This window comes from Rhinoderma darwinii, chromosome 2 (assembly GCF_050947455.1).
Source record: "Rhinoderma darwinii isolate aRhiDar2 chromosome 2, aRhiDar2.hap1, whole genome shotgun sequence".
Lineage (NCBI taxonomy): Eukaryota > Metazoa > Chordata > Amphibia > Anura > Rhinodermatidae > Rhinoderma > Rhinoderma darwinii.
In genome coordinates, this window is record NC_134688.1 from 83,452,651 (window position 1) to 83,478,013 (window position 25,363).

Below are 25,363 nucleotides of genomic sequence, written 5' to 3' on the forward strand. Positions count from 1 at the left end.
GCGTTTTTACTTCTTTTACTAGCTGGGCGCTCTGACGAGAAGTATCATCCACTTCTCTTCAGAACGCCCAGCTTCTGCCAGATCATGCTGTGACGTCACTCACAGGTCCTGCATCGTGTCAGACGAGCGAGGACACATCGGCACCAGAGGCTACAGTTGATTCTGCAGCAGCATCGGCGTTTGCAGGTAAGTAGCTACATCGACTGACGTGAGTGACGTCACAGATCTGCACTGCCAGAAGCTGGGCGTTGTGAAGAGAAGTGGATGATACTTCTCGTCAGAACGCCCAGCTAGTAAAAGTATTAAAAACGCCCCGATGTACGCACATAATACACGCCCACTTGGACTTTTACTTTTAAACACACGCACTTGGACTTTTGCAAGCCTCATTTGCATAACTACAAAAATGGTCATAACTTGGCCAAAAATGCTAGTTTTTTTAAAAATAAAAACGTTACTGTAATCTACATTGCAGCGCCTATCTAATAGCAGATAGGGGTTGCAAAATCTGGTGACAGAGCCTCTTTAATCTCCAAAAATCACAGTAGGATCTGCAACTTGGCACTGGTGCTAAAGGTGCAAAGGATAGACAAATGCCTTCTACAAGGGTCAACAACCTGTGGCACCGGTGCCACAGTAGCCATGTGGGCCATGGCTTGCTGGAACACTTCCCTCTTCCGATGTCCAGCACCATTGTGTGCTTGGCGGTGCTGAACACAGGGAGGGAGAGTAGCGCTTCATTATGCCCTTGGCGGCGCTGATCACCAGATGAGAGAGAGCAGTGCTTCAATGTGTTTGTCGCTGCGGAACACTTGGCAAGCACACAATGCAGTACTGCTCTCTCTCCTGGTGATCAGTGCCGCAAGAACAGAGTTCAGTAACCACTCCTATGTGGACTCCCCCAAGCTGGTGTTCAGTAGCCGCGGTCTCTACTATGTGCACCTTCCAAAAGCTACTATTCAGTAATCGCTCTCCTGTGTGCAGCGCCCCACGCTGGCATTTAGTAGCCGTGGTCTTTCCTATTTCTTTCCTATGTGTTTCCTATGTGCAATCCCCTCAGCTGGTGTTCAGTAACATAGTAAACACCACAGATGGATCATCTTTGCAAAGAAAGTCCGGGACAAGGCTCACACTGAAATGTAAGTTTAATTTCTGATTAATTAGTTTGTCACATACGTGGTAACAGTTTGTCTTATATATGACATTCATGTTTGCATGGCACACTGAGTACTTCATCATTGATTTTTTATTATCGGCACGCCATACAAAAAAGGTTGCCTATCTCTGGCCTACTGCATACTGTTAATACATTGAGCTCAATAATAACAGAGTATGCAGTAAGCTTCTAAGCTACAGTAAAGAGGTTGTGCCACAATGGACATAGGCAGATAGGTAATAAATGTCTCACTGCTATGACCCTCACTGAGCGCAAGAACAGGGGTCCTGAGCCCCCTATTCCTCTTCTCTGCACAACCATAAGCGAGGAAGCGTTTGAATGGAGCGTTCATCACGGATGCGACCTACCAATATCTATGGGACTGATGCGGTCGTGCAGTAAGGAGGACAGTGTTCGGCAATGGGGGTCTCAAGAAATCAGACATTTATCACCTATTCTGCCGATAGGTGATAAATGTCCATTGTGCCACACAACCCCTTTAAATCTATGTAAAGGATTTGGACCTCTCTATGAAAAAAATGGTGCGCCAACCTCTATAAAGATATATTAACTGGTTCAGGACCAGGGATTGTTTAGCCATTTTTAGCACGTGTTATTTAAACGGCTATAATGTTGTTTTTTTGTTGGGCTAGCGATGTGATTTTTGCAATGTTTTTTTTCGTGATCAGTGCAGGTTTCTTTTCTTATCATTTTTATACACATAATTTTTGCTTTTGTAGCAATTTAGGCTTACCGTTTTAAAGAATAGTTGAAAATATACTTTTTTACTTTTCAGCTATTTTTTTTCTTGTAATAATATAGTGTTACCCTAAAATAGACTTTTAATTTGTGACCCTCATTGTCTACCATTAAATTTGATGTATTACATGTCAATTTTAGGTCTATTTTATTTTATTTTTTTGTTTGTTTGTTTTTAACTTTTACTTTTTTATTATTATGGCCTGTCCCTCAAAGGTCAGAAAAGACCAGTGGGAGACTTTATTATTTCATTAAAAAAAATGTGCACTATAATTTTCCATTGTAACTGCAGCTACACAGCAGATCAGTCCTGTTATAGTGACTATTGTCACTGTTAGGGCTATGATGGGTCTAGTTAGAACCAGCAACAGCCTCCTACTACCGGCATCCCAGTAATCATGGGACCACTCTCTTCAGAGTCTGACATTCAGCTGCCCAATTGCTCAGGCAGCATGCTTAAAGGGGTTCTCCCACAGGATAGGGGATACATGTGTGATCGCTGGGGGTCCGACCGCTGGGACCCACAACGATAAGGAGAACGGGGAACCGAAAGTCCCCCGAAGTGCTCCATGAGAAGCTTGGCACTTCCAAGGTCTGTGTCCGGCTTGTGTGTCCAGCAGCTCCATAGAAATAAATGGAGCGCCGGTCACGCATGCGCAGAGGATTTTTAGCATATTTTTCCAGTCAAAGTGACAGGCATCTTCACAGAGAACTACAGACCCCGTTGTATATCAATAGGGTCTATCGGATGCCGGTGGTATACATCGTACGACGGATTTGTCAACATGCCGTAGTTTTCTTTATTAACAGAAACCACAGTGCAAATGTGAACAGAGCCTAACTCTATTCTAGATTATTATATTTTATTGTTGCTCTCCCTTTAATGCTGTAGCCAACCTGCCAACACAACCTGCGTGGCAAATGCATTGCACTGCAGCCTCTGCAGGGAACCCATCTGTACTTTGCAAAGTAAATTCTAATTTTGGGCAGCACGCAATATATTCTCTGTTATTTATTTAGCTTTTTTCACTAGCACCAATGAAACCCATTGTTATTTTACTTACGCAACTTTAGTCACATGTACAGCATATGAAGAACATGTGAGAAGTGGGCTTAATAGGTTAATAGCAAAATATAAGACACAGACATTACGAGTCAATCCAAAAGTCAAACAAAAAAAAGAGGTTTCTATAAGACAATGCCCAAGAGCGCATATAAACTGGCAAAGGAGATGCTATCTTAATGAGGTAACTAAGACACAAGACAAAGAAGAGGAAACACAATCAATAGAAAATACATTAGCACCAAACAAATTGGACGCAGTTGCATTGTGTCGAGATTATACCCGGGTAACAAAATGCTAAAATATTCATAACAAGTTATTCACGTACCAGACATTAGAGGTAAAAAAAAATGTCCTCAGGGCTATATATGTTCTTCCACAAGTCACCTGAAACATGCCTCAATGTGTTAGTCTGGTTTACATGCAACAATTATTATTAGACTCTAACTTAAAGGCTATGTACACCTTTGAAATAGTTCTTTTTTTAAATAAAAATGTCTATCAGTGTGATTGGTGCAACTTTCCAAATAGTTTTTTATTAAAGATTATTTTTACTTTTTGAGTTACAGCTTCTTTGTATCCTGCATACAGAGCAGCTGTGTCTTGCGCTGAGACCTGAATCCGTCAGGTCAGAGCCACTGACGAGTTCAGTGTCAGCGGGTCCTGCGTGATCCACCAGTAATCGCTCACATATAAGTTTATAACTTAGATGTGATCGGTAACAGCTCAATCCTGAGTGTCAGAGACACACAGGACCCGCTGACACTGAATCCGTCAGTCCTTTGGAACTGACAGATACAGGTTTCAGCGCTAGATACTGCTGCTCTGTAGCTCTGCTCTGTAGCTACTCTTTATTAAAGAAAAAAGATTTCAAAGCCTTTAACATTTTGTATGGTATCAATAATTGCTAAACGGAAATACTGATTGGATGCGTAACACTGTTCCCTATCCAATAACTGCTATGGATGTTATACATCTTACGCTGGGTTCACACAACCTATTTTCAGGCTTAAACGAGGCGTTTTACGCCTCGAATTACGTCTGAAAACACGGTTCAAATACGTCGGCAAACATCTGCCCATTCATTTCAATGGGTTTGCCGACATACTGTGCCGACGACCTGTAATTTCACGCGTCGCTGTCAAAAGACGGCGCGTAAAATGACTGCCTCGGCAAAGAAGTGCAGGACACTTCTTGGGACGTAATTTGAGCCGTTTTTCATAAGAACAGCTCCAAATTACCGCAAAACGCGAGTACGAGCAATTACGTCTGAAATGCAGGAGCTGTTTTCTCCTGAAAACAGCTCCGTAATTTCAGCCGTAATTGTCGATATCGTGTGCACATACCCATAGGGTATGTTCACATGCTTAACAAAAAACGTCTGAAAAATACGGAGCTGATTTCAGAGAAAACAGCCTCTGATTTTCAGGCGTTTTTGAAGCTGAGAATGAAATTTGGAGCTTCTTTTGAGGCTTCTTTTCAGACGTTTTTTTAGGCGTTTTTCATAGTGTTCGGCTGGATTCACACGAGTTCATTACATCCGTAATTGACAGACGTATCTCGGCCGCAAGTCCCGGACCGAACACAGTGCAGGGAGCCGGGCTCCTAGCATCATAGTTATGTACGATGCTAGGAGTCCCTGCCTCGCTGCTGGACAACTGTCCCATACTGTAATCATGTTTTCAGTACGGGACAGTTGTCCGGCAGCGAGGCAGGGACTCCTAGCGTCGTACATAACTATGATGCTAGGAGCCCGGCTCCCTGCACTGTGTTCGGTCCGGGACTTGTGGCCGAAATACGTCCGTCAATTACGGACGTAATGACCTAGTGTGAATCCAGCCTTCAATGAAAAATCAGCTCCAATAAACGCCTCAAGAAGTGACATGCTACTTTTTTTTACGGAGCATCTTTTTACGCTCCGTTTTTTGACAGCGAATCGTAAAATAAAGGCTCGTGGGTACAGAACATCGTAATTCCCATTGAAAGCAATGGGCAGATGTTTGTAGGCGTATTAGGGGAGTTTTTTCAGGCGTAAATCGAGGCGTAAAACGCCTCCATTACGTCTGAAAATAGGTCGTGTGAACCCAGCCTTATTATACTTTTATACAATACGGACACTTTTTTTTTCTTTAAAGAAATTACTTGTTTACTACATTCCAGAACCTATAGCATTTTATTTCCGCCATTGTCGGAGCTATGTGAAGGCTTGTTTTTTTTTTGCGGGACGACCAGTGTTCATTGGTACCATTTTGGAGTACATACAACTTTTTAATCTCTTTTTATTCAAGTTTTTAAGGACCTGGGATGAACAAAAACAGCCATAAGAGGGGACTACATAAATATCTGATCAGTGGGCCCCCCAATGATCACAAGAGCGGGCTTACTGTGCCGTTCCTTGGAGCCCCATATGAATGGAGTGGTAGTACGCATGCTCGGCCACCGCTCCATTCATTTCTATGGGGCTGCCAAGCAGTCGCATTAAGATCAAGCTATAGGTTCTGTTAGCTAAATTGTAAGGGTATTTTTGAAACCATATCTTACTATGGAAAACTCCCATCCTTTTTAACGTGTGAAGTACCTTTCCGGTGGGTAAATTAGGACAAGATCCAGAACAGAAGTGTGACTTCATAGGTTCCTCACTAAAGTTCCTACAAATTGGATAATCCTGACATGCAACCAAAAGTAAATGTTCTCAATTGATATTATTTTACACATATAAAAAAAATTTTTATACATTGTCACATACAAAAAGTTACCATGGTAAATAATCATATCTCATATATCAAGTAATATTTATAGGAATAGGAGATAACATTACTCATATATTAACACATTTCAATATTGTCAAACACATGGGCCACAGTCTATGTGCTTAAGAATGCTGACTGCCCCCGAAGGTACACTTTCTGACCCTACTGATGACGAGGTCATGGGGTCATCAAGGACCGGACAGGGCTCTGTACCTGAGGGTGTCAGGAAATGTGTCCTGCTAGTCTCCAGAGGGCAAATGTTAGCCTACTTATACTGGAAGCCATCAATACTGACTAGAGGGGCAAGAGGGGAATTTTAAGGGCTTTGACCTTATCTGAACAGTTTATTATTGACAAATAATGATCTTGTTGTAACCCTGATTATAATGGATTGATCCCCTTGAGATCAGGTAGAAATAAACACAACCCCAATAAATATGTTTGTGTCGCCTTTTTAAAATCAAATTAGATTGTCACTCAAAGTGTCATTTTATCATTGCAATTTAGTGGAATAATTGTTTTTGTCTGGGCAGTTATCTCTCTATCTGCTCATTCTTGCACCATTACCACTGAACACAAAGGGAATGAAGTACAAAAAAGGTATCGAGCAACTGAAAAGATAACACCCTTAAAGCACCATATATAATATGACCCTGTACAGCAGCCCTTTTATGTTAGCTCTATGACCCGTGAGTAATTCATGTACCGTCCCTTTTGCAGTCCGATATGTGGGACAGTCCTGTGAAAATTCAGGACTGTTGGCAAATATGCAAGCTGCAACTAAGGGCTCATTCACACGAATGCTGCGCATCTCAGACGTGAAAAACTACAGTTTTTCACGTCCGAGGTGCATCCGTGCTCAGCGCTGCGGGACGCGATGTCACGCATCCCCCATAGATGGAGGGATGCGTGATGCGTGAAAAGATAGGACATGTCCTATTTTCCCACGGACCCTTCACACGGTCCGTTGAAACAACAGCTGTGTGAACGGCCACATTGAATAACATGAATAACAACGGCCATCCCACGGAAATGTATCCCGTTCGTGTGAATCAGGCCTCAGGGCACATTCAGACTAGCGTGTATCTCGTCCGTGTGATGGACGGATTCATGTCCTATTTTACTGCGTGTCGTGCTTCCCTCCATGGACTCTAGTCTATGGGGGATATGTGACAACGCAACCTGCACGGGTGCTCCTCGGAACGTGAAAAACTGCACTTTTTCACATCCGAGGTTGCCGACGCTCCGAATGTAGCCTCAGGGCTTATTCAGACGAATGTGATATACGTCCGTGCAACGCGTGTGATTTTCACGCGCCTCGTATGCGTAAAACTCACCTCATGTCCGTTCTTTGTGCGTATTTCTCGCATCACGCACCCATTGAAGTCAATGGGTGCGTGAAAATCACGTGCACCACACGGAAGCACTTCCGTGGGATGCGCGTGATTCACGCAACAGCAGTGAAAAGTATGAATGAAAACAGAAAAGCACCACGTGCTTTTCTGTTTACAAACATACAAACGAAGTGTCATAATGATGGCGGCTGCGCGAAAATCACGCAGCCGCGCACCATATGATCATGACACACGGAGCTGTTAAGTGCCTTTTGTGCACGCAAAATGCGGTGTTTTCTTTGTGCGCAAAACGCACACGCTCGTCGGAATCCGGCCTAATAAGTCGATTTCAATTTACCATGGATGTCCTTAATATTATTCTAATTTGCAGATTAGTAAAAAAAATAATCTGTAAAATATAAAAACACAGGGTTGGCCTTTGGGGTGTGCAAGGCTTGCAACCACCACAAATGTTTTTCAGAGAATCATAAATTATCACCCATCAACAGGATAAGTGATCATTTTCTGATCCCTGGGGGGTCCCACCGGTTGAGCAGTGAGGACAAAATTGAATGGGGTGGTGGTCGAGCATGCGCACTGCCACTCCATTCAAAGTCTATGGAAAGGACGGAAAAAGCAGAGCAGTGTACCCAACTGTTTCCATCATTCCCATAGACTTTGAATTGAGCAGCAGCGCGCATGCTCGATCTCCGCTCCATTCAATGTCCTGGACCACAGTAAAGAGGAAAGGGGGTTTCGGTTCTCCCCGTTCTCAATCGGTGGGGTTCCCAGCGATAAGAAAATTAGTACCTGTCCTGTTGATAGGTAATCATTTATGATTATATCCTGTATTATAGTCTTATACTGCCACTGTGATTGATCATTATTCTGTATGGCGCTGATAATTAGGCACTGTATGGTGTAGTTATTTGTACACTGTATGACAGTAAACCATAGGGGGGTTGCTAACATAGGGTATCCATAGGGCACCATTTACCGTAAGGCAGGCCCTCCAATAAATTATATGTACCAAATAGAAATAAATAAGGAAATAATATTATACATAATGGGTGCCAATGACCAGTCTGACAATTCCATGAGAAATACAGTACATTTAACCCCTTAATGACCAGCCTATTTTAAACCTTAATGACTAAGCCATTTTTTACGTTTTTCCATCGTTGCATTCCAAGAGCTATAACTCTTTTATTTTTGCGTCTAAATAGCTGTATAAGGTCTTGTTCTTTGCGGGACAAGTTGTATTTTTTAATAGCAACATTTTGGGGGACATATTATTTATTGATTAACTTTTATTAACTTTTTTTGGGGGGTGGATAGAAAAAAACCTGAAATTTCGCCACTCTTTTTCGCGTCTTAAATCTACGCCGTTTACCGAGTGATATAAATAACACAATAACTTTATTCAGCGGGTTGTGATGATTGCAACGATACCACATTTGTATAGTTTTTGTATGTTTTACTACTTTTACACAGTAAAAACGCTTTTTTTTCAAAATTATTTGTTATTGTGTCTCCATATTTGAAGAGCTGTAACGTTTTTATTGTTCTGCCGATGCAGTTGTATGAGGGCTTTTTTTTTGCGGGAAGACTTTTTTGGTACCATTTTGGAGTAGATGCGACTTTTTGATCACTTTTTATCACATTTTTTTAAAGTCAGTATTCACAGAAAACAGCAATTTTTCCATAGTTTTTTATTACAATTTTTACGGCGTTCACCGTGCGGGTTAAATAATGTTATAGATTTATAGTCGGGGTCGTTATGGACACGGCGATAACCAATTATGTGTAACTTTTTTACTTTATTTTGGTTTTATAATAGTAAAGCATTTTGTAAGGGGAAAAGGTGGGTTTTTCATTTTTTTTCACATTTTTTTTAAAATTAACTTTATTAAACTTTTTTTTAACTTTTTTACTAGTCCCACTAGGGGACTTTAATATGCGAATCTGCGATCGCTATTATAATACATTGCAATACTTTTGTATTGCAGCGTATTACTGCCTGTCCGTATAAAACGGACAGGCATCTGCTAGGTCATGCCTCCGGCATGATCTAGCAGGCATTCGCTCCAGGCAGACCTGTGGGCCTTTATTAGGCCCCCGGCTGCCATTGGAAACACAGACACTCGGCGATCGTATCGCCGGGTGACTCTATTGAGCACCGCATCTGAGGGGTTAAAGCCCTCACCTGCTCTGTTTACTTATCCTGATGCAGCGACGTAAAAAGGCATATGCATCAGAATAAAGCCCGTTAGTGGCCGCCGTGAAAAGGCGTATTGGCGGTCACTAACGGGTTAATATAGCAAATGTATTGATTATTAGCAACAAAAAAAAGGAATTTCAGTCAAAAAAGGGAGGGATGCTTGAAAGGTATATATATTTTTTTTTACATTTTGAACAATTTCTGTGTGATAATAAGTATTTCCAATTCTTAGCAACCTTAGTTTTCTCCTCTATAGACATTCAATTCCCAACCATCCAACTTATCCAACTTTTGTAATGTGAAACCACAAAATGACTCATGTTACCAATGCCCCACAGGAAAAGAAACTAGTAGTACAAGAGGCCTGCTGGTGTAAAAGAATAAAATAAAATGTTTATATATATATATATAGCAGCTACTTAAACTTCAATGCTAGAAATGGGTAATTTACATGAAAAAGACAAGAAGGGAGGCAACTAGGAGCCAGCTGGGAGTGGCTGACAGTCCTGCAACTAGGCAGCTTCCTGTACTTGTCCTGATCTGTATGTTGAATTGGGCAGAGTGCCAGTCTACACCCCTTTAAGCCTGTCCTGGCATGTAATTCACACCCGAGGATATGCCGACACGGCATGCAGCCAGCCGGGGATGAGACGCGGAAAAAGTGTTAACAGGGAGGGGAATATGAGGCAACAGAACAGTAGGAGGAGGAAAGGTAAATTGATGAGGTGAGGAACATAGGAGAAGAATGTACATGGGTATGTGAGTCACGCTGAATGAAGTGGTAAATTCCCATACTGCAGAATTAAAGGGTTTTCCAGTTTTATATAAATGAAGCTTAATCACTGTAAATGAAAATTACTTTGTGTTTCACTTCCTCACCATTTTCAGTATATGTGTTTGCTTTTAGTGAATGAGAGCACTTGTTTACATTCAGAGGCAGCAAACCTGTACATACCTACCTAGTCCTGCTCTCATCTATGAAGTGGATACTTTTGTATACAGTCTGTAGCAGGGACTCCTTTAAGATTTTGTTGGTTTTTCAACAACATCAGAAGCAGCCTGAGTACCGAGACTCTGGATAGAACAACAGCTTAAACTTTGTGATCCTTAGGCCTCGTTTACACGAGCGTGATATACGTGCGTGCGACGCGTGTGCTTTTCACGTGTGTCGTACGCACCTATATTAGTCTATGGGGTCGTGCAGACAGTCCGTGAGTTTTGCTCAGTGTGAGTCCGCTGAAAAAAACTCACGACATGTCCTATCTTTGTGCGCTGTTCGCTCATCACGCACCGATTGAAGTCAATAGGTGCGTGACAACCACGCATGCCACACGGAAGCACTTCCGTGCGAACAGCATGATTCGCGCAACAGCTGTCAAACTCTGAATGTAAACAGAAAAGCACCACGTGCTTTTCTGTTTTCAAACATCCAAACGGAGTGTCATAATGATGACACACGGCCGCGTTTTTTGCGTGCGCAAAACTCACACGCTCGTGTAAATCAGGCCTTAGGCCAAGTTTACACAGCATATTTTCAGGTGTATTTCGGATGGCTAAACACTCTGTATCATGAACTTAGATGTGATCGTAATTAGCTGGATTCAGTTCTCCACACGTAGAGTAAATACTGCAGATTTTATTGTGGAAAATCCCCAGCGTATTACATTGAATTTAATGGGGAGTTAAAACCCGCAACAATTAGAAGATGTTGCGATTTATGCAGTGAAAAAGCCACAAAAATTGCTCAGAACTCAGAAAAAAATAACAACTTATACTTACCCACATCCCTCTGCTCCTGCGCACACCCCGGCCCCCAGGGATGAAGTTTCATTCCATGTGACTGCTGCAGCCAATCACAGGCTGGAGCAGTCACATGGGATGAAACGTCATCCCAGGCAGTTGGGCTGCAGGACGTCAGAGGGGCGTGTCGCCATGGCTATAGGCAAGTATAGGCTTTTATTTTTACCTGCTGTTTTCAACAATTTGGTGTGGCTTCTCTGCAGGAATTCCATTTGGTGTGGCTTCTCTGCCGGAATTCCCTGCCGGCACAAGGGCGAATACGATGTGTACTTTTATGCAGCGTATTTGACCTGTGTGAACATAGCCTTCAGTCAAGCCGTTAGTCTATCTGACCTGACGGAATCAGCTTTGACAGCAAGATACAGCTTCTATGTATACACGATACATAGAAGCTGTATCTCAAAAAGTTAAAACTTTTTTAAAATACAAACCAACAATTTAAAAGTTGTTTAAAAATAGATAAATCATTGATATATTTAAATAAATGGGGTCAAATGTGTACATAGCCTTTAAAGCATTATGCTATCTGTATAAGTAAGTTATTAAATAGAGCTGAAACTCCACAAAATGCTTGCTTGTATTCACCATTAGGCTGTGTTCACACAGGACAGATGCGCTGCGTAAAAGCACGTAGCGTATCCATCCAGTGCACCGCAGGGAGAAAGAGCGGACCAAAGGGTATGTGCACACACACTAATTACGTCCGTAATTGACGGACGTATTTCGGCCGCAAGTCCCGGACCGAACACAGTGCAGGGAGCCGGGCTCCTAGTATCATACTTATGTACGATGCTAGGAGTCCCTGCCTCGCTGCAAGACAACTGTCTCGTACTGAAAACATGATTACACTACGGGACAGTTGTCCTGCAGCGAGGCAGGGACTCCTAGCATCGTACATAACTATGATGCTAGGAGCCCGGCTCCCTGCACTGTGTTCGGTCCGGTACTTGCGGCCGAAATACGTCCGTATAATACGGACGTAATTAGTGTGTGTGCACATACCCAAAGGGTATGTGCACACACACTAATTACGTCCGTAATTGACGGACGTATTTCGGCCGCAAGTCCCGGACCGAACACAGTGCAGGGAGCCGGGCTCCTAGCATCATAGTTATATACGATGCTAGGAGTCCCTGCCTCTCCGTGGAACTACTGTCCCGTACTGAAAACATGATTACAGTACGGGACAGTTGTCCTGCAGCGAGGCAGGGACTCCTAGCATCGTACATAAGTATGATACTAGGAGCCCGGCTCCCTGCAGTGTGTTCGGTCCGGGACTTGCGGCCGAAATACGTCCGTCAATTACGGACGTAATTAGTGTGTGTGCACATACCCAAACTGTGGTGCAGTTTTTCGTCCTGAATGTCCGGTGCGGAAAACTGCAGCACCTGCCTGTGATTGGCTGCAGCGGCGGTCACATGGGATCATGGCGGCCTTAGCTACATGTGACCGGTGCGGTCGCACAGGGCGCCGGGCGCCATGCTGTAAGAGGGGCACCAGCGGGTGAATATGCCCCGCACGCACCAGTGGGTCAGGTGTCACTCACTGACCTCAATACTGGCTGCCCCGCGCCGCGACTACTGCTCACCCGCTCGCCCTCCTCATCTTACGCCCTGAGTGATGATCAGGCGTGAGGACATCACTCAGGGTGCAAGACAGTCTGGCATGAACCGATATTTCCCCAGGGCTCAGCTCGAGCAGCATCAGTGGGCACAGTGCACTGTAAGAAGCCCAGCAGGTCAGTCAGACTGTGGGCTTTGGTTGTATGGGGGCACTGATGGGGGTCTAAAAATGGCAAATTTGCCACTTATTGCCCCTTTAGTGTCCTGTTCAGTGTCCTTTTAATGACTATTTGCCATTTATTGCAAATTTATTATTCTTCTGTGACAAAGGGTGCTAAAGGGGCAGTAAATGGCAAATATGCATCAAGGGGGCACTGAACATAAGGACACTAAAGGGGAAATAAGTGGAAAATGGGCACTAAGGTGGCACCGAACGACACTGTTAATAAATGACAGATGGGCACATTGCTCAGTTCCTCCATAGTGCACATTTACCATTTGTTGCCTTTTTAGACCCTGTACACATTACGTTAAAGGGGTTAAAAACAAAATTCTGTTGAACCAGTAGAGGAGAAGTTAAAATAAAAAAGAACTTATACTTACCTCTCTCTTCCCAGACGTTCCTGCACTGGGGCTCCCTTCACCTCTGTTCACTGTTTGTATACAGAGCAGCTGCAGCGGTGATGTACTGTCGACGTGATGTCACCACTGCAGCCGTTCTGTATACAAACAGAGAACAGAGGTGACGGGAGCCCCCAACTCAGGAACGAGGTAAGTATGGGCTGCTTTCTTATTTTAACCCTTTCTGGACTGAGAAAGTTTTTTGCTTTTTCATTTATGTTTTATGTTTTTCACAAGCTGCCTTCCTAGAGCCATAACTTTTTTTTATTTTTCCGTCAATAGGGTGGTGTGAGGGCTTTTTTTTTGCGGCATGAGTTGTAGTTTATATTGGCCCCATTTAAAGTACCATATAATGTACTGGGAAACGGAAAAAAAATTATTTGTGGGCTGAAATTGGAAAAAAACTGGTTCCTCCATCGTTTTTTGGGTTTCGATTTTACGGCTTTCATCATGCGGTAAAAACTACAACTTAACTTTATTTTGCGTCTCAATAAGATTACGGTGATACCGAATTTATATAGGTTTTTTTTTATATTTTACTACTTTTACAAAGAAAACTATTTGTTTCACCATATTCTGAGAGACAGAACTTTTTTTTATATTTTCGTCTAAGTGGTATGAGGGCTTATTTTTTGCGGGACAAGTTGTAGCTTTTATTGGTACAATATTTTGGTACATGCAACTTTTTGATAATTTTTTATTACATTTTTTTTAGAGCTAAGGTGACCAAAAAACAGCGATTTTGGCTATTTACTTTTTTTTTTATGGTCTTCACAGTGGGAGTTAAATAAGAACCAATAAAAAGTACCAACATTGCCCACGTGGACAGCAGTTTTAATATTTTTTTCTGTTATACAAAAGATAGCCTTTGAGAAAACGGAGTAAGCCTTTATTCACACGACAGGTTTTCCCGGCCGGGTGCCGGCCGTTCATAAATCGGCCATCACCCGGCTGCATTAGGAACAATAGACCCCTAATGGGGCTATTCACACGACCGATTTTTTGACGGCCTGGGAAACCTGGCCATCAGTAAATGGGACATGCCCTATTTTCAGCCGTTTACCCGGCCCCCATAGAAGTCTATGGGGCCGGGTAATATACGGCCATCACCGGAATGTGTCCCGAGTGATGGCCATGTATTCCGTCACTCGCGCTCTCTCCTCCTCACAGTGCAGAGTGCATGTGAGGAGGAGGAGGGTCTTGGGGATTCCGCTTCTGAAGCGGAATCCCCGACACCTTGGCCGGGGATTCCGCTACAGGAGAAGTGAGTGACTACGCTGTCCATTACCTACAGGGTGCTGTGTGGCATTATCTACAGAGGGCTGTGTGTGGCAACAAATTTAAATGAAATTCATTAGATTTTAAAATGGACAGGGAAAAAAACGGATGCAAAACAAGTCAAAATCGGACGTTAAAAATGGCAACACGGCCCGGAATGGAATCGGAACGGATGCAAAACGGCCGGGAAAAACGGCCCAAAACGGCGGATTTTATCGGCCGACACTCGGACCCTGTCGTGTGAATGAGGCGTAAGGGCCAGTTCACACGTTGCGTAAATACTGCAGATTTTCTGAAATGGAATTCGTTGCAGAAAGTCCGCAGCAAATACAGTAGCAGCAAAGTGGATGAGATAAAACAAATCTCCTCCACACGCTGCGTAAATGAGTGGAAAAAACTATCAGAAATTGACCTGCGGTGCAGAGTTTTATTCCGCAGCATGTCAATTATATTTGCGTAAACGCGCCTTATTTGTTGCGGGTTTTCTCCATTGTATTCAATGGGAGGTAAATTCTGCAAAAAAAATAGCAGTTGTGTTTTTTTGCTGTGGGTTCGCAGCGATCCTGCTGCAAAAAACACAACTCAGAAAACAAACAATATATTATACTTACCTAGGAATCCGTGTTTTATCCTAATGGGCTGACGCTTCATCTCATGTGACCGCTGCAGCCAATCACAGGCTGTAGCAGCGGTCACAAGGATGATGCTTCATCCCATGTGACTGCTGCTGCAGCGGTCTCCTGGAATGAGAGAAACTGCCCCCCAGTTCCCTGCGGTGCATAGGCCGGATACGCTGCGTTCTTTTATGCAGCGTATCCGCCCCATGTAAACTCAGCCTAAGGCCGGATTCACACGAGCGTGTGCGTTTTGCCCGCGCAAAAAACGCGCCGTTTTGCGCGCGCAAAAGGCACTTGACAGCTCCGTGTGTCAGCCCCGTATGATGCGCGGCTGCGTGCTTTTCGCGCAGCCGCCATCATTATGACACTCCGTTTGGATGTTTGTAAACAGAAAAGCAAGTGGTGCTTTTCTGTTTTCATTCATCCTTTTCACAGCTGTTGCGCGAATCACGCGGGTCACAAGGAAGCGCTTCCGTGTGGTGCGCGTGATTTTCACGCACCCATTGACTTAAATGGGTGCGTGATGCGCGAAATACGCACAAAGAACGGACATGACGTGACTTTTTTGCAGCATAGACTAACATAGGTCCGTGCGACGCGCGTCAGAATCACGCGCATTGCACGGACGTATATCCCGTTCGTCTGAATAAGCCCTAAAGGTAATTTCACATTACATCCTGCCCATCCGTGTAATGTATGCACCGGGAAAGCTCCCAGAACGTATGGTAAACAGTCCCATACACCAGATGGAGGTTAAAAAAGCCGCATATGATAAATGGACGTAATGTGAAAACACCCTTAACAAAACATAGGCCTTGTTCACACTGTGCTAAAAACAACAATGTGTAAACGTGTTAAAAACACTAGTGGTTTTGTAAAGTTATTTTTAAACTACAGGCGCTTTTGACGCATAATCATCGCGTTTTTTGCATGACTTCTGCGTCTTTTTTTGACTATAGAAACTAGAAGCATTTTTGGCAAATTTTCGGCGCGTTTTACATACCAAAGAATTGACCTGACGCTTCCTTTTTTACGTGACAGATTTTGAAACAAAACGCGTTGTATGCACTAACGGCGCGCTATACCATTGATGTCAATGAGATGCTTAAACCAAGCATTTTTGACGCGTTTTTCGGCATAACAAATACACAAACAAAAGCACCAATTGCCCACAATATATAACAAGGATAAATGAGTGGGGGGCACCAAAGGGCAATTCAGCACAGGGCACTCTGTAGCCTAAGGCCGGCCCTGCATGGGATAAAGCGTCATCCCAGAAGGCCGGCCCTCTGACGTCATCCTGGCTGGCCTCCTATGATGATGCTTCATCCCATGTGACCGCCGCTATAGCCTGTGATTGGCTGCAGCGGTAACATGGGATGAAACATCACCCCAGGAGGCCGCGCTGGAGGAAGGAACACAGACTTCTCAAATTTTTTCAGGTAAATTTTTCTGCAGCGTTGTGTGTGGACAAGCCCAAAATGCTGCGTAATTTCCGCACAGAATTTTGTTGCGGACATTCCGCAGCGTTTACGCTACATGGGAACCAAGGGGACTAAAGGGGTTTTACACTGGGCAATTATCGGGCAAACAATCGTTCAAAGAACACTCATTGCTGATAATTGCCCTGTGTAAACAGGGCAAGCGCTCGATCATCTGCTGATCGTATAGTTTTAAAAAAGTTAAATATCATCGTTGTTGGCAGCACATCTCCCTGTGTAAACAGGGAGACGCGCTTTCGACATTATAATAATGTATGGGGACAAGTGATTGGAGTAACGTCCCCATACATAGCTCCTTGTGATAGGAGCAGACGAGCGCCGATCAACGAGCTGCCTCGTTGATCGGCGCTCGCTGCACCTGCCAAAATCGGCCGATGTAAGGGCACATTCAGACGTGGCAGAATTGCTGTGGAATTCCGCTGTGGACAGTCCGCAGTGGAATTCTCCAGCGGCCGTTTTTTAAATTTGTTTCAATAAATTTTCTGGCAAGTTAGTTCAGACGTTTTGGAAAACTCTGCTGCGGATCATAGGCTGCGGTGCGGAATTTTCAGTCCGCAGCATGCACTGACTGTTGCGGAGAAGAAGCGGAATTTCACTTCGGATTTCAGCCTTTGCAATGCAAAAACTGAAATCTGTGGCAAGTCCGCTGTGTTTTCTGCAACGTCTGAATTACCTGTCAAATATGCAAATGTTGGTGCAGATTCGTTGCATAATTGACCCAAATCTGCACCAACATTTGCAGCAGAAAAATTCTGCCACGTCTCAACGTGCCCTAATAGGGCCTTAAGGATATGTTCATATGTGGCAGATTTGTTGCAGAAATTTCTGCAACTGAAAATCTGTTCCACACATCTGAATAGGGTTTGTAAAAATCACACGCAGATACTGCAGAAACAACCCAATTTAGATATATGGAATGGATTTCTTTAACAAGAACATACCCTTAAGGGAAGTTTGTGGCCGTCCGCTTCCCTTGGGGATATCAGCTGATCGCCAGGAGTTCTAGCAACTGGACTCGTGACAATCAGCCGAACACCGGGTTGGCTTCCGTTTGAGAAAGCGTTGTTCAGTCATGACAACCCCTTTAATTTTTTTTTTCCTAAACAGCTGTTAGTTGTCGAGTACACATATTCATATGACAACTAAGTGCCTCCCAAGGTAGGACATTTTTTTAAATGGCTGCTGGAATCGATGCATCATGTGACCTAGTCACCTAACCATAATAAAATGTAAAAAGTGTATACAATTCCATTTAAAGGGATTATACAGTATTAGATAAACAATTTTTGCTTTCTTCCAGAAACAGTGCCACACTAGTCCATAGGTCATGTGTGGTTTTGCAGTTCTGCCTAATTAAAGTGAATAGGGTTGAGCTGCAATACCACACACAACCTGGGGAGAGGTATGGGGCTGTTTTGCGAGAAAGCGGCCATGTTATCTTATCCTGTACAACCTAAGTATTTAGTCGAACTACATCTTGTGTCATATAGCGTTTTATCATTGTAAAATGACACGTAATGACTGGAGATTTTCTTAATAAAAGTTGTGTCTATACATATTGAAATAACACATGGAAGTGCTTATTTGCAATTTTTTAATGCAGTCATCATCATCAAAAATCAGTGCTCAGTTTATTATTGACTAATCATGCTTTGTCTAGCAAAAAAAATATAATATCAAACAGCGAACAGCTGTAGAATGAAACACGTTTCAGCAGCATGTCCCTTTAAATCCAGTCTTTGCTTATACGAGTCATTGCTGTATGTAAATGTTCTTCCCAAGAAAAATGCAAGAGCATATGGAAACAATAAGAAGGAAATAAATAAGCTTACAGAGAAACTGATTAAAACCACACATGGTGGAACTGCCATTTTTGTCACTAGGGTACTGGGGACCCCTAGTTAAAAAAAGAAAAGAAATGATCCAATCACATGTCTATAGTTATTATCAAAACTGAAAGTATCTCCGGCAGTCTGCCATGCATACAAAATACTAATCACTGACTCATTGCCAATAAAATATTTGGTGTGTACATAGTTTCATTCATTGCTCAAACAGCTTCAAAGTGTTTGTTCACCTTTAGTGTTTGACCCTACCTAAATATATAGATAGTTGCTTAAAGCCTACCTGTCATTTCAGCTGACTTTTCAGAATAAGCTGTCATATGTGTGTACATGAAGAATAACACTATTTCTGGCCATTATATGACCTGTATTCTGTATTATTTAGCAGTTTTCACCACTGCAGACTCTATTTCTCATTTTTCAGTTTTATCCGAGCTCGTGGTTGGAGCCTAACTGCTATCATGTCTCCCATACACAGAGAAGAGAACATTCTGCTCCCCTATCTCTATCTATCACACATATGAGGACAACATACATCAGTAATGAACAATGTAGCTGTGAATTCAGCACTATGGTGAAATATAACACTTACTAGAAGCCGCAGCAACATCTCTGCCTGTGTCTCTCTCACTCTACTCCTGCTCCCTTCTCCCCCTCCCCTCTTCATAGGCTTCTATAGGCAGATGTAACCTGATCCTTCGGTGTGCTGATAGTCTGTCTCATCTCTCAAGATCGATTTAGAAGTAAATTCAGAGTGAGTGAACAGTTAGGAGCGAAGGGGGCCTAATAGAAAGAGGCATATTCCGCTAATAACATATATTAAAATTTTTGGGATATTCGCTTCTATTATTGATTTATGCAAAGTTTGTTGAAAAGTAAGTGACCATTTAAAGAGCAAATCCCTAGTGCAATTTTATTGAAATTGCTCCATTTAGCCAGAGGTGTATTACATTAACTACATATAGGGCTTCTAGTTTAGGGACTGTCAGTGGTAACCTGCTTACAGTAAACCTATTGGCTGTATTGCCATCAGTAAACTGTGTAGCAAAAAGTAGTCTGTCGATGGATATGGATATGCAGGGCAACACTTCCATGTTATTTTCAGAACACTCCCACAGCTCTATCTACAATTTTTGAGCCACGTGCATTAGGGAATTGCATTTACACCAACTCCAACAACAGATCAACATAATAAAACACTTGTGCCCTGAGAGCATTCAGTATCCCTGCTGCTGTCTTTTACTATTAAATTCAAACTTGAAATATTTGACTAGTAGCCCTAGCCCAAACCTAGAACAATGCTGACCATATTCTTTTAATATTGCATACGGTATTACAGACCAAGATTCACAAACAAGTGTGAATAAGGCCTGAAACGCCTAAAAATAGGATGAGCCACAGAGATGGGAAGAAAGGAGGAGAGAGTATACACCATGTACTTCTAGAAACCCTTGGTGACTCTTTGACAAAATGAAAGCTCCAAAGTTGCTAAGAATGGCTTCTGTAACATAGCAACTTATTGAGTTGAGGAAAAAGAGGCAAAGCAAAGACTGAAGGGGTTTTTACACTGGGCGATTATCTGGCAGACGAGCGTTTATAGAATGCTCGTTGCCGATAATTACCCTGTGTAAACAGCGATCAGCAGATGAACGAGCAAGCGCTCGATCATCTGCTGATCGTATCGTTTTTAAAAAGTTAAATATTATCGTTCTCGGCAGCACATCTCTCTGTGTAACATGCCGATATGATAATAACGTATGGGGACGAGCGATTGGAGTAACGACTACTCGTCCCCATTCATAGCTCCGTGTGACAGGAGCAAACGAGCGCTGATCAACGCTGTCTCGTTGATCGGCGCTCGCTGCACCGGCCTATTATCGCCCGGTGTAATAGAGCCTTAGCATGAAGAAAAACATGGCCCACAGAAAGCCAAAATCCACCTTTATAAGAGGGAACTCCAGCTCTGCTCTGTATATTATCACTCTAAGAGAGAAGAACTTTTTACCATAAATTATTATTTTAAGTGTCAAATCTACTTGTAACAAATCCACATTAGAGAAAAATAGAAATAGATACTCATGATGTCGGAGAGCCTGAAAACATCAGCACACAGAAGTGAATGCAAACAGTAAAAACACAGGAACATTTCGCTCCTCCCTCAGGAGTGCCCAAGAGTATGTATTCCTGATTATTATTATTATTCTTATTACAAAGATAATTACATGTTGAGGTTCACAAGAATGAGCCACTGCACCCATGGGTGCGGCTGACTTGAGGGAACAATACAATATCTCTTGTGTAAAACATCCAGACATTGGCATCGCCTCCCTCTGACATGATCTACTGTATATCATAATGCAGGCGCTGCCACTGACATTCTGTAGTACATGACCTGAGGCAAGAGCTGTCACTCAGTTACCCCGTCACAATAATGTAATCTGAGGGCAAAAAAGTTACTAAAATACACAATAAACTCAACAAACCTGCTATTTTTATTGATATGCTATTGACCTCAAACGGCCTCAATGATACCTGATGACATACTTTCTGGTCTGCTTCTTGATATAGTAATATGTGGTAAGTGATCAAGCAGGTTCCATTATTGATATTTCAAAAGAAATGAAGCAAGCTCCATCATACATCCTACAAGAGCTCAAAGAAATACTGTCACTGGCATTTTAAGTAATCGAAGTGCCATCGAAAATATTCTGCAAGAGATTTGTCGCCCTCATCCTCTAAAACAACAATAACTGTAGGTTCCAGGAAATTGAGGGGTTAATACATATTCTATATCTCATATTTATGTAGGGGCAATACTTTATACAAGGGTTTCTCAAACTTTTTTCAATGGGCCTCACCAGCCAGAAACAAAGGGATGCCTGGGCTTCACCATTGTTTAAAGTCCATGCCAAAATTAAAATTATATGTAATTTTTAAAAAACTAAATTTCATTTTTCAGACACAAAAAACATGAAAAAAAATCAACACAATTATGGTGATAAATGATTGGTGCAGCCAAAGAAATGCCTGCGCCTCACCAACAACTGGTGGGCACCTCACCAATGAGGCCCACATCACAGTTTGAAAAGAATGGCTCAATACAACATGCGTCAACTAAGGCCTAGAAACCCTTGATGTATAGCTCATACTTATTGGAGTATTACAGATTTGTGTGGTATGGATCCATTATAAGGCCCCCATAGATTTCTATAGACCCACACTGTACCTCCAGAGTGGTTCTTTTTATAGATTCTCTGAGACATTGAAATGCCTCTAGGCGTGCTGATGTACAAGCTATGTCCGCATGGCCTTGCCATGTTCATGAATCCAGATATACCTTGCACCAGTGGCGCAACTACCGTTATAGCAGCTGTAGCGGCTGCTACGGGGCCCGCAGCATGAGGGGGCCCTTGCCACCCGCCGGCATTGGCCCCCCTCCCATGGCCAGAGGCTCCGCTAGCAGCTGCTATAGCTGCTATAGCTGCTACAGCGCGACGCCACTGAAGGGGTTGTTCCTACAAAAGACATGCATCCTCTATCCACAGGATAGGGGATACATGTGTGATCGCTGGGTCGCCCAGCGATAAGGAGAACGGGGGACCGAAAGTCCCTCGAATTTCTCCATGACAAACCTCGGACTTCCGGGGTCTGTCTGCAGCTCCATAGAAATGACTTGCGCACCGGTCGCGCATGTGTGCATGCGTGACCAGCGCTCCTTTCATTTTTATTGAACTGCGCAGACGCCGGAAGTCTGAGGATTGTCATGGAGAACTTCGGGGGAATTTCGGTCCCCCGTTCTCCTTATCGCTGCCAGCGATCACACATGTATCCCCTATCCTGTGGATAGGGGATACATCTCTTTTGTAGGACAAACTATAGGCTGGTTTTTTTTGGGGGGGGGGTCTATATGGCGTTATCTACAGGGGGGTCTGTGTGGCGTTATCTACAGGGGGTCTGTATGGCGTTATCTACAGGGGGGGTCTGTATGGTGTTATCTACAAGGGGGGTCTGTATGGCGTTATCTACAGGGGGACTGTATGGCGCTATCTACAGGGGGCTGTGTATGGTGCTATCTATAGGGGGGCACTGTGTGGTGGAATCTATAGGGATGAACTATCTACAAGGGGGGGGGGTTGTGTGATACCCAGCGGAGGGGGGGCCCCAGACAAAAGTTTGCTATGGGGCCCAGTCTTTCCTAGTCACGCCCCTGCCTTGCACTATAGATTAGGTTAATGGGGCTTTACCACTTTAGACATTTACGGCATATCCATAGCATATGCACAAATGTCTGAAAGGTAGGGGGTCCAACCTTGGGAGGACAAGGGTCACGTGACACCTATTCTGCAAGCCAAAGCAGTGGATGCAGCATACAGAAGGCAACTGAGAGGTGGAAGTACATGTGAGCGTCTGTCTCCACTAGAGTCTATGGAAGTTGAAACAGCTATGCAAGCACCCTAGAAGTAAGACCCCCCACCTATCAGACATTTATGGCATATCCTGTGGATATGCCATCAATTTCTAAAGTGATAAAACCTCATTAATATGTCAATTAATGTGTAATGTAAGTAGAAAAGCCAGATTACTGACAAGAGCAGACTGGTTTTCCTGCCCCTCTTCCCCACCAAAGACAATGAGGTTCAGTAGTGGATCATCTAAGGCAGAGGGTGTCCCATAAAAAGGGATGTCCCATTAACCTCTTAGTGCCATAGCTGTACTTTACAAGTTATAATAAATCCCCTTCAAGACAATTATGGAAAGGCAACACCTTCCAATATTTGTAATAATTGAAATAACTGCATACTTACACAGAGAAGCCATTTCTTTGGGCAGGTCAGTGGGAAAATTTCGAAAAAAGTTGCCATTGGCTAGCATTTCAAAAGGTGGGGAGTTCCGCATTCCTCCACTAAAGGCAAAAGGATAAACAGAAGGAGGAAAGCCATTGACATGACCAAGTGGAGCACCAGATCCGCAGAGACGCTCTTTGCTACTGTTTGCCATGGTTTTATTGTATCTCAGTAGCTTTATAAGGTGTAACTCCCAGTAGATCCTTTTTAGACAAACAGGTCTCTAGTTATTCTGCAATAAATCCATCCTGGACATATGTGTAGTGATTTCGGATCCACACCTTGCACTGTAGACTTTCACATTTCTTCCTGAAAAATAGCATCAATAAATCAGTATTATTCTTTATCCATGTCTTGAAGACTTTCAGTGGCTTCTATACAGTGGCGACTATAACCACGCTGCAGTCACATGTAACAATTATGGAATGTGAAATTATTTTATACCTACTCATTATGCCATAAACCCTACTCATAGATATTGAGATATCCTGAATCCTCACACAAATGAATCAACATGATATAATATGCAGGATACATTGTTTTTGCACATATATATATATTTACAATATATACCATTTGGATTCCGTATTTATCATGTGTCCCATCGTTTCATGTTCTACATGGCACTTTGACACACTCTATCTGGGCTGAACAATACCACCACGGCAAGTGACCATGGAAAGGGAATAGGATATGAGGCTACATTCTGCGCATTGATTACCATTGGCACCAAGTCCGAGAAATGAGTCTTTTAGGAGTGGTGGTAGCCCCATAGCAGCGGCTATACCTGCTATACTAGTAGTTATAGCCTTGAACAAGAATAGAATAGAATGCTAGAAGTTTTCACCTTTGGAAATGCAACATCTGTTATAGAACTCAGAAATAACTCAATAGAATATTCATCACATTTCATATTGCACATTGAATACAACTTATTATTTTTTATACTGTGAAGCATAAAACAATTTACCTGTTGCAACTTCAATTGGTGGATCTTATTTTTTATATTATTTTTCTTATTCAGGGTGCAAAAGTAATTTTAAGTTCATTTAAATAGTAAGAGCAAATACAGTGCTTTGTAATATAATTGGCTAAGGGTATGTTCACACGAGGGCGTCCGTTACGGCTGAAATTACGGGGATGTTTCAGCCTGAAAACATCCCCGTAATTTCAGCCGTAACGGCATGTGCAGGCGCTTGAACGCCGCGTCAATTACGGGCGTAATTAGCGCTGCTATTCATTGGAGTCAATGAATAACGGCTCTAATTACGGCCAAAGAAGTGACAGGTCACTTCTTTGACGCGGGCGTCTATTTACGCGCCATCTTTTGACAGCGGCGCGTAAATATACGCCTCGTGTGAACAGACAAACGTCTGCCCATTGCTTTGAATGGGCAGATGTTTGTCAACGCTATTGAGGCGCTATTTTCGGGCGTAAATCGGGGCAAAAACGCCCGATTTACGTCCGTAAATAGGCCGTGTGAACATACCCTAAGAGTGGCTGTTACGATCCGGGGAATAGAGCAGTGACTGTGGACCATGCTCAAGGCTCTTAGGACAGAGCTGCTGACTTCAGATCAACGTAAGCCGCTCTGTTTGTAGAGCCACAAATGTGGTCACTGCTTCCTCCCTGTCTACTCCTCATCCCTGGTCCTTCAGATGTGTTCTCAGGAGCACCCTTTTAACACAGGTTATCTGCTCATATTATTTAGTCCCACTTTAGATCAGTTAAGGACTGTTTCATGCATTGATCAGGGCTGTGTTCCTTAACAAGTTACACCCAAAGCTCATTGTGAGCAGTGCTGCCTTCAGCACCAATGGTTCCAAACAAACCTTAAAGACTCAAACTATGACCTGTAGTAATAAAAGCTGCAAAATAAGTTAATCTATTCATCTGACACATATTACAGGGGCTGTCTCATGAAAACAACACCTTCCTTAAAAACAGCTGTCCCGCTGAACAGTTGATAGCAATGGGTCCAGCTCCTGGAACCTCCAGAGATCACCCAGAAG

General features: G+C 43.1%; 1 protein-coding gene across 1 annotated transcript in view; it reads right to left on the reverse strand.

Moving 5' to 3' along the window:
* RARG (retinoic acid receptor gamma) overlaps positions 1-23,645 on the reverse strand; it is a 135,503-nt gene extending 111,858 nt beyond the window's left edge. The window contains exon 1 of the mRNA XM_075851832.1: positions 23,313-23,645. Coding sequence (XP_075707947.1) covers positions 23,313-23,505 — 193 coding nt within the window. The 5' untranslated portion in view covers positions 23,506-23,645. The remainder of the gene's footprint in view (positions 1-23,312) is intronic.
* Positions 23,646-25,363: the final 1,718 nt, after the last annotated feature.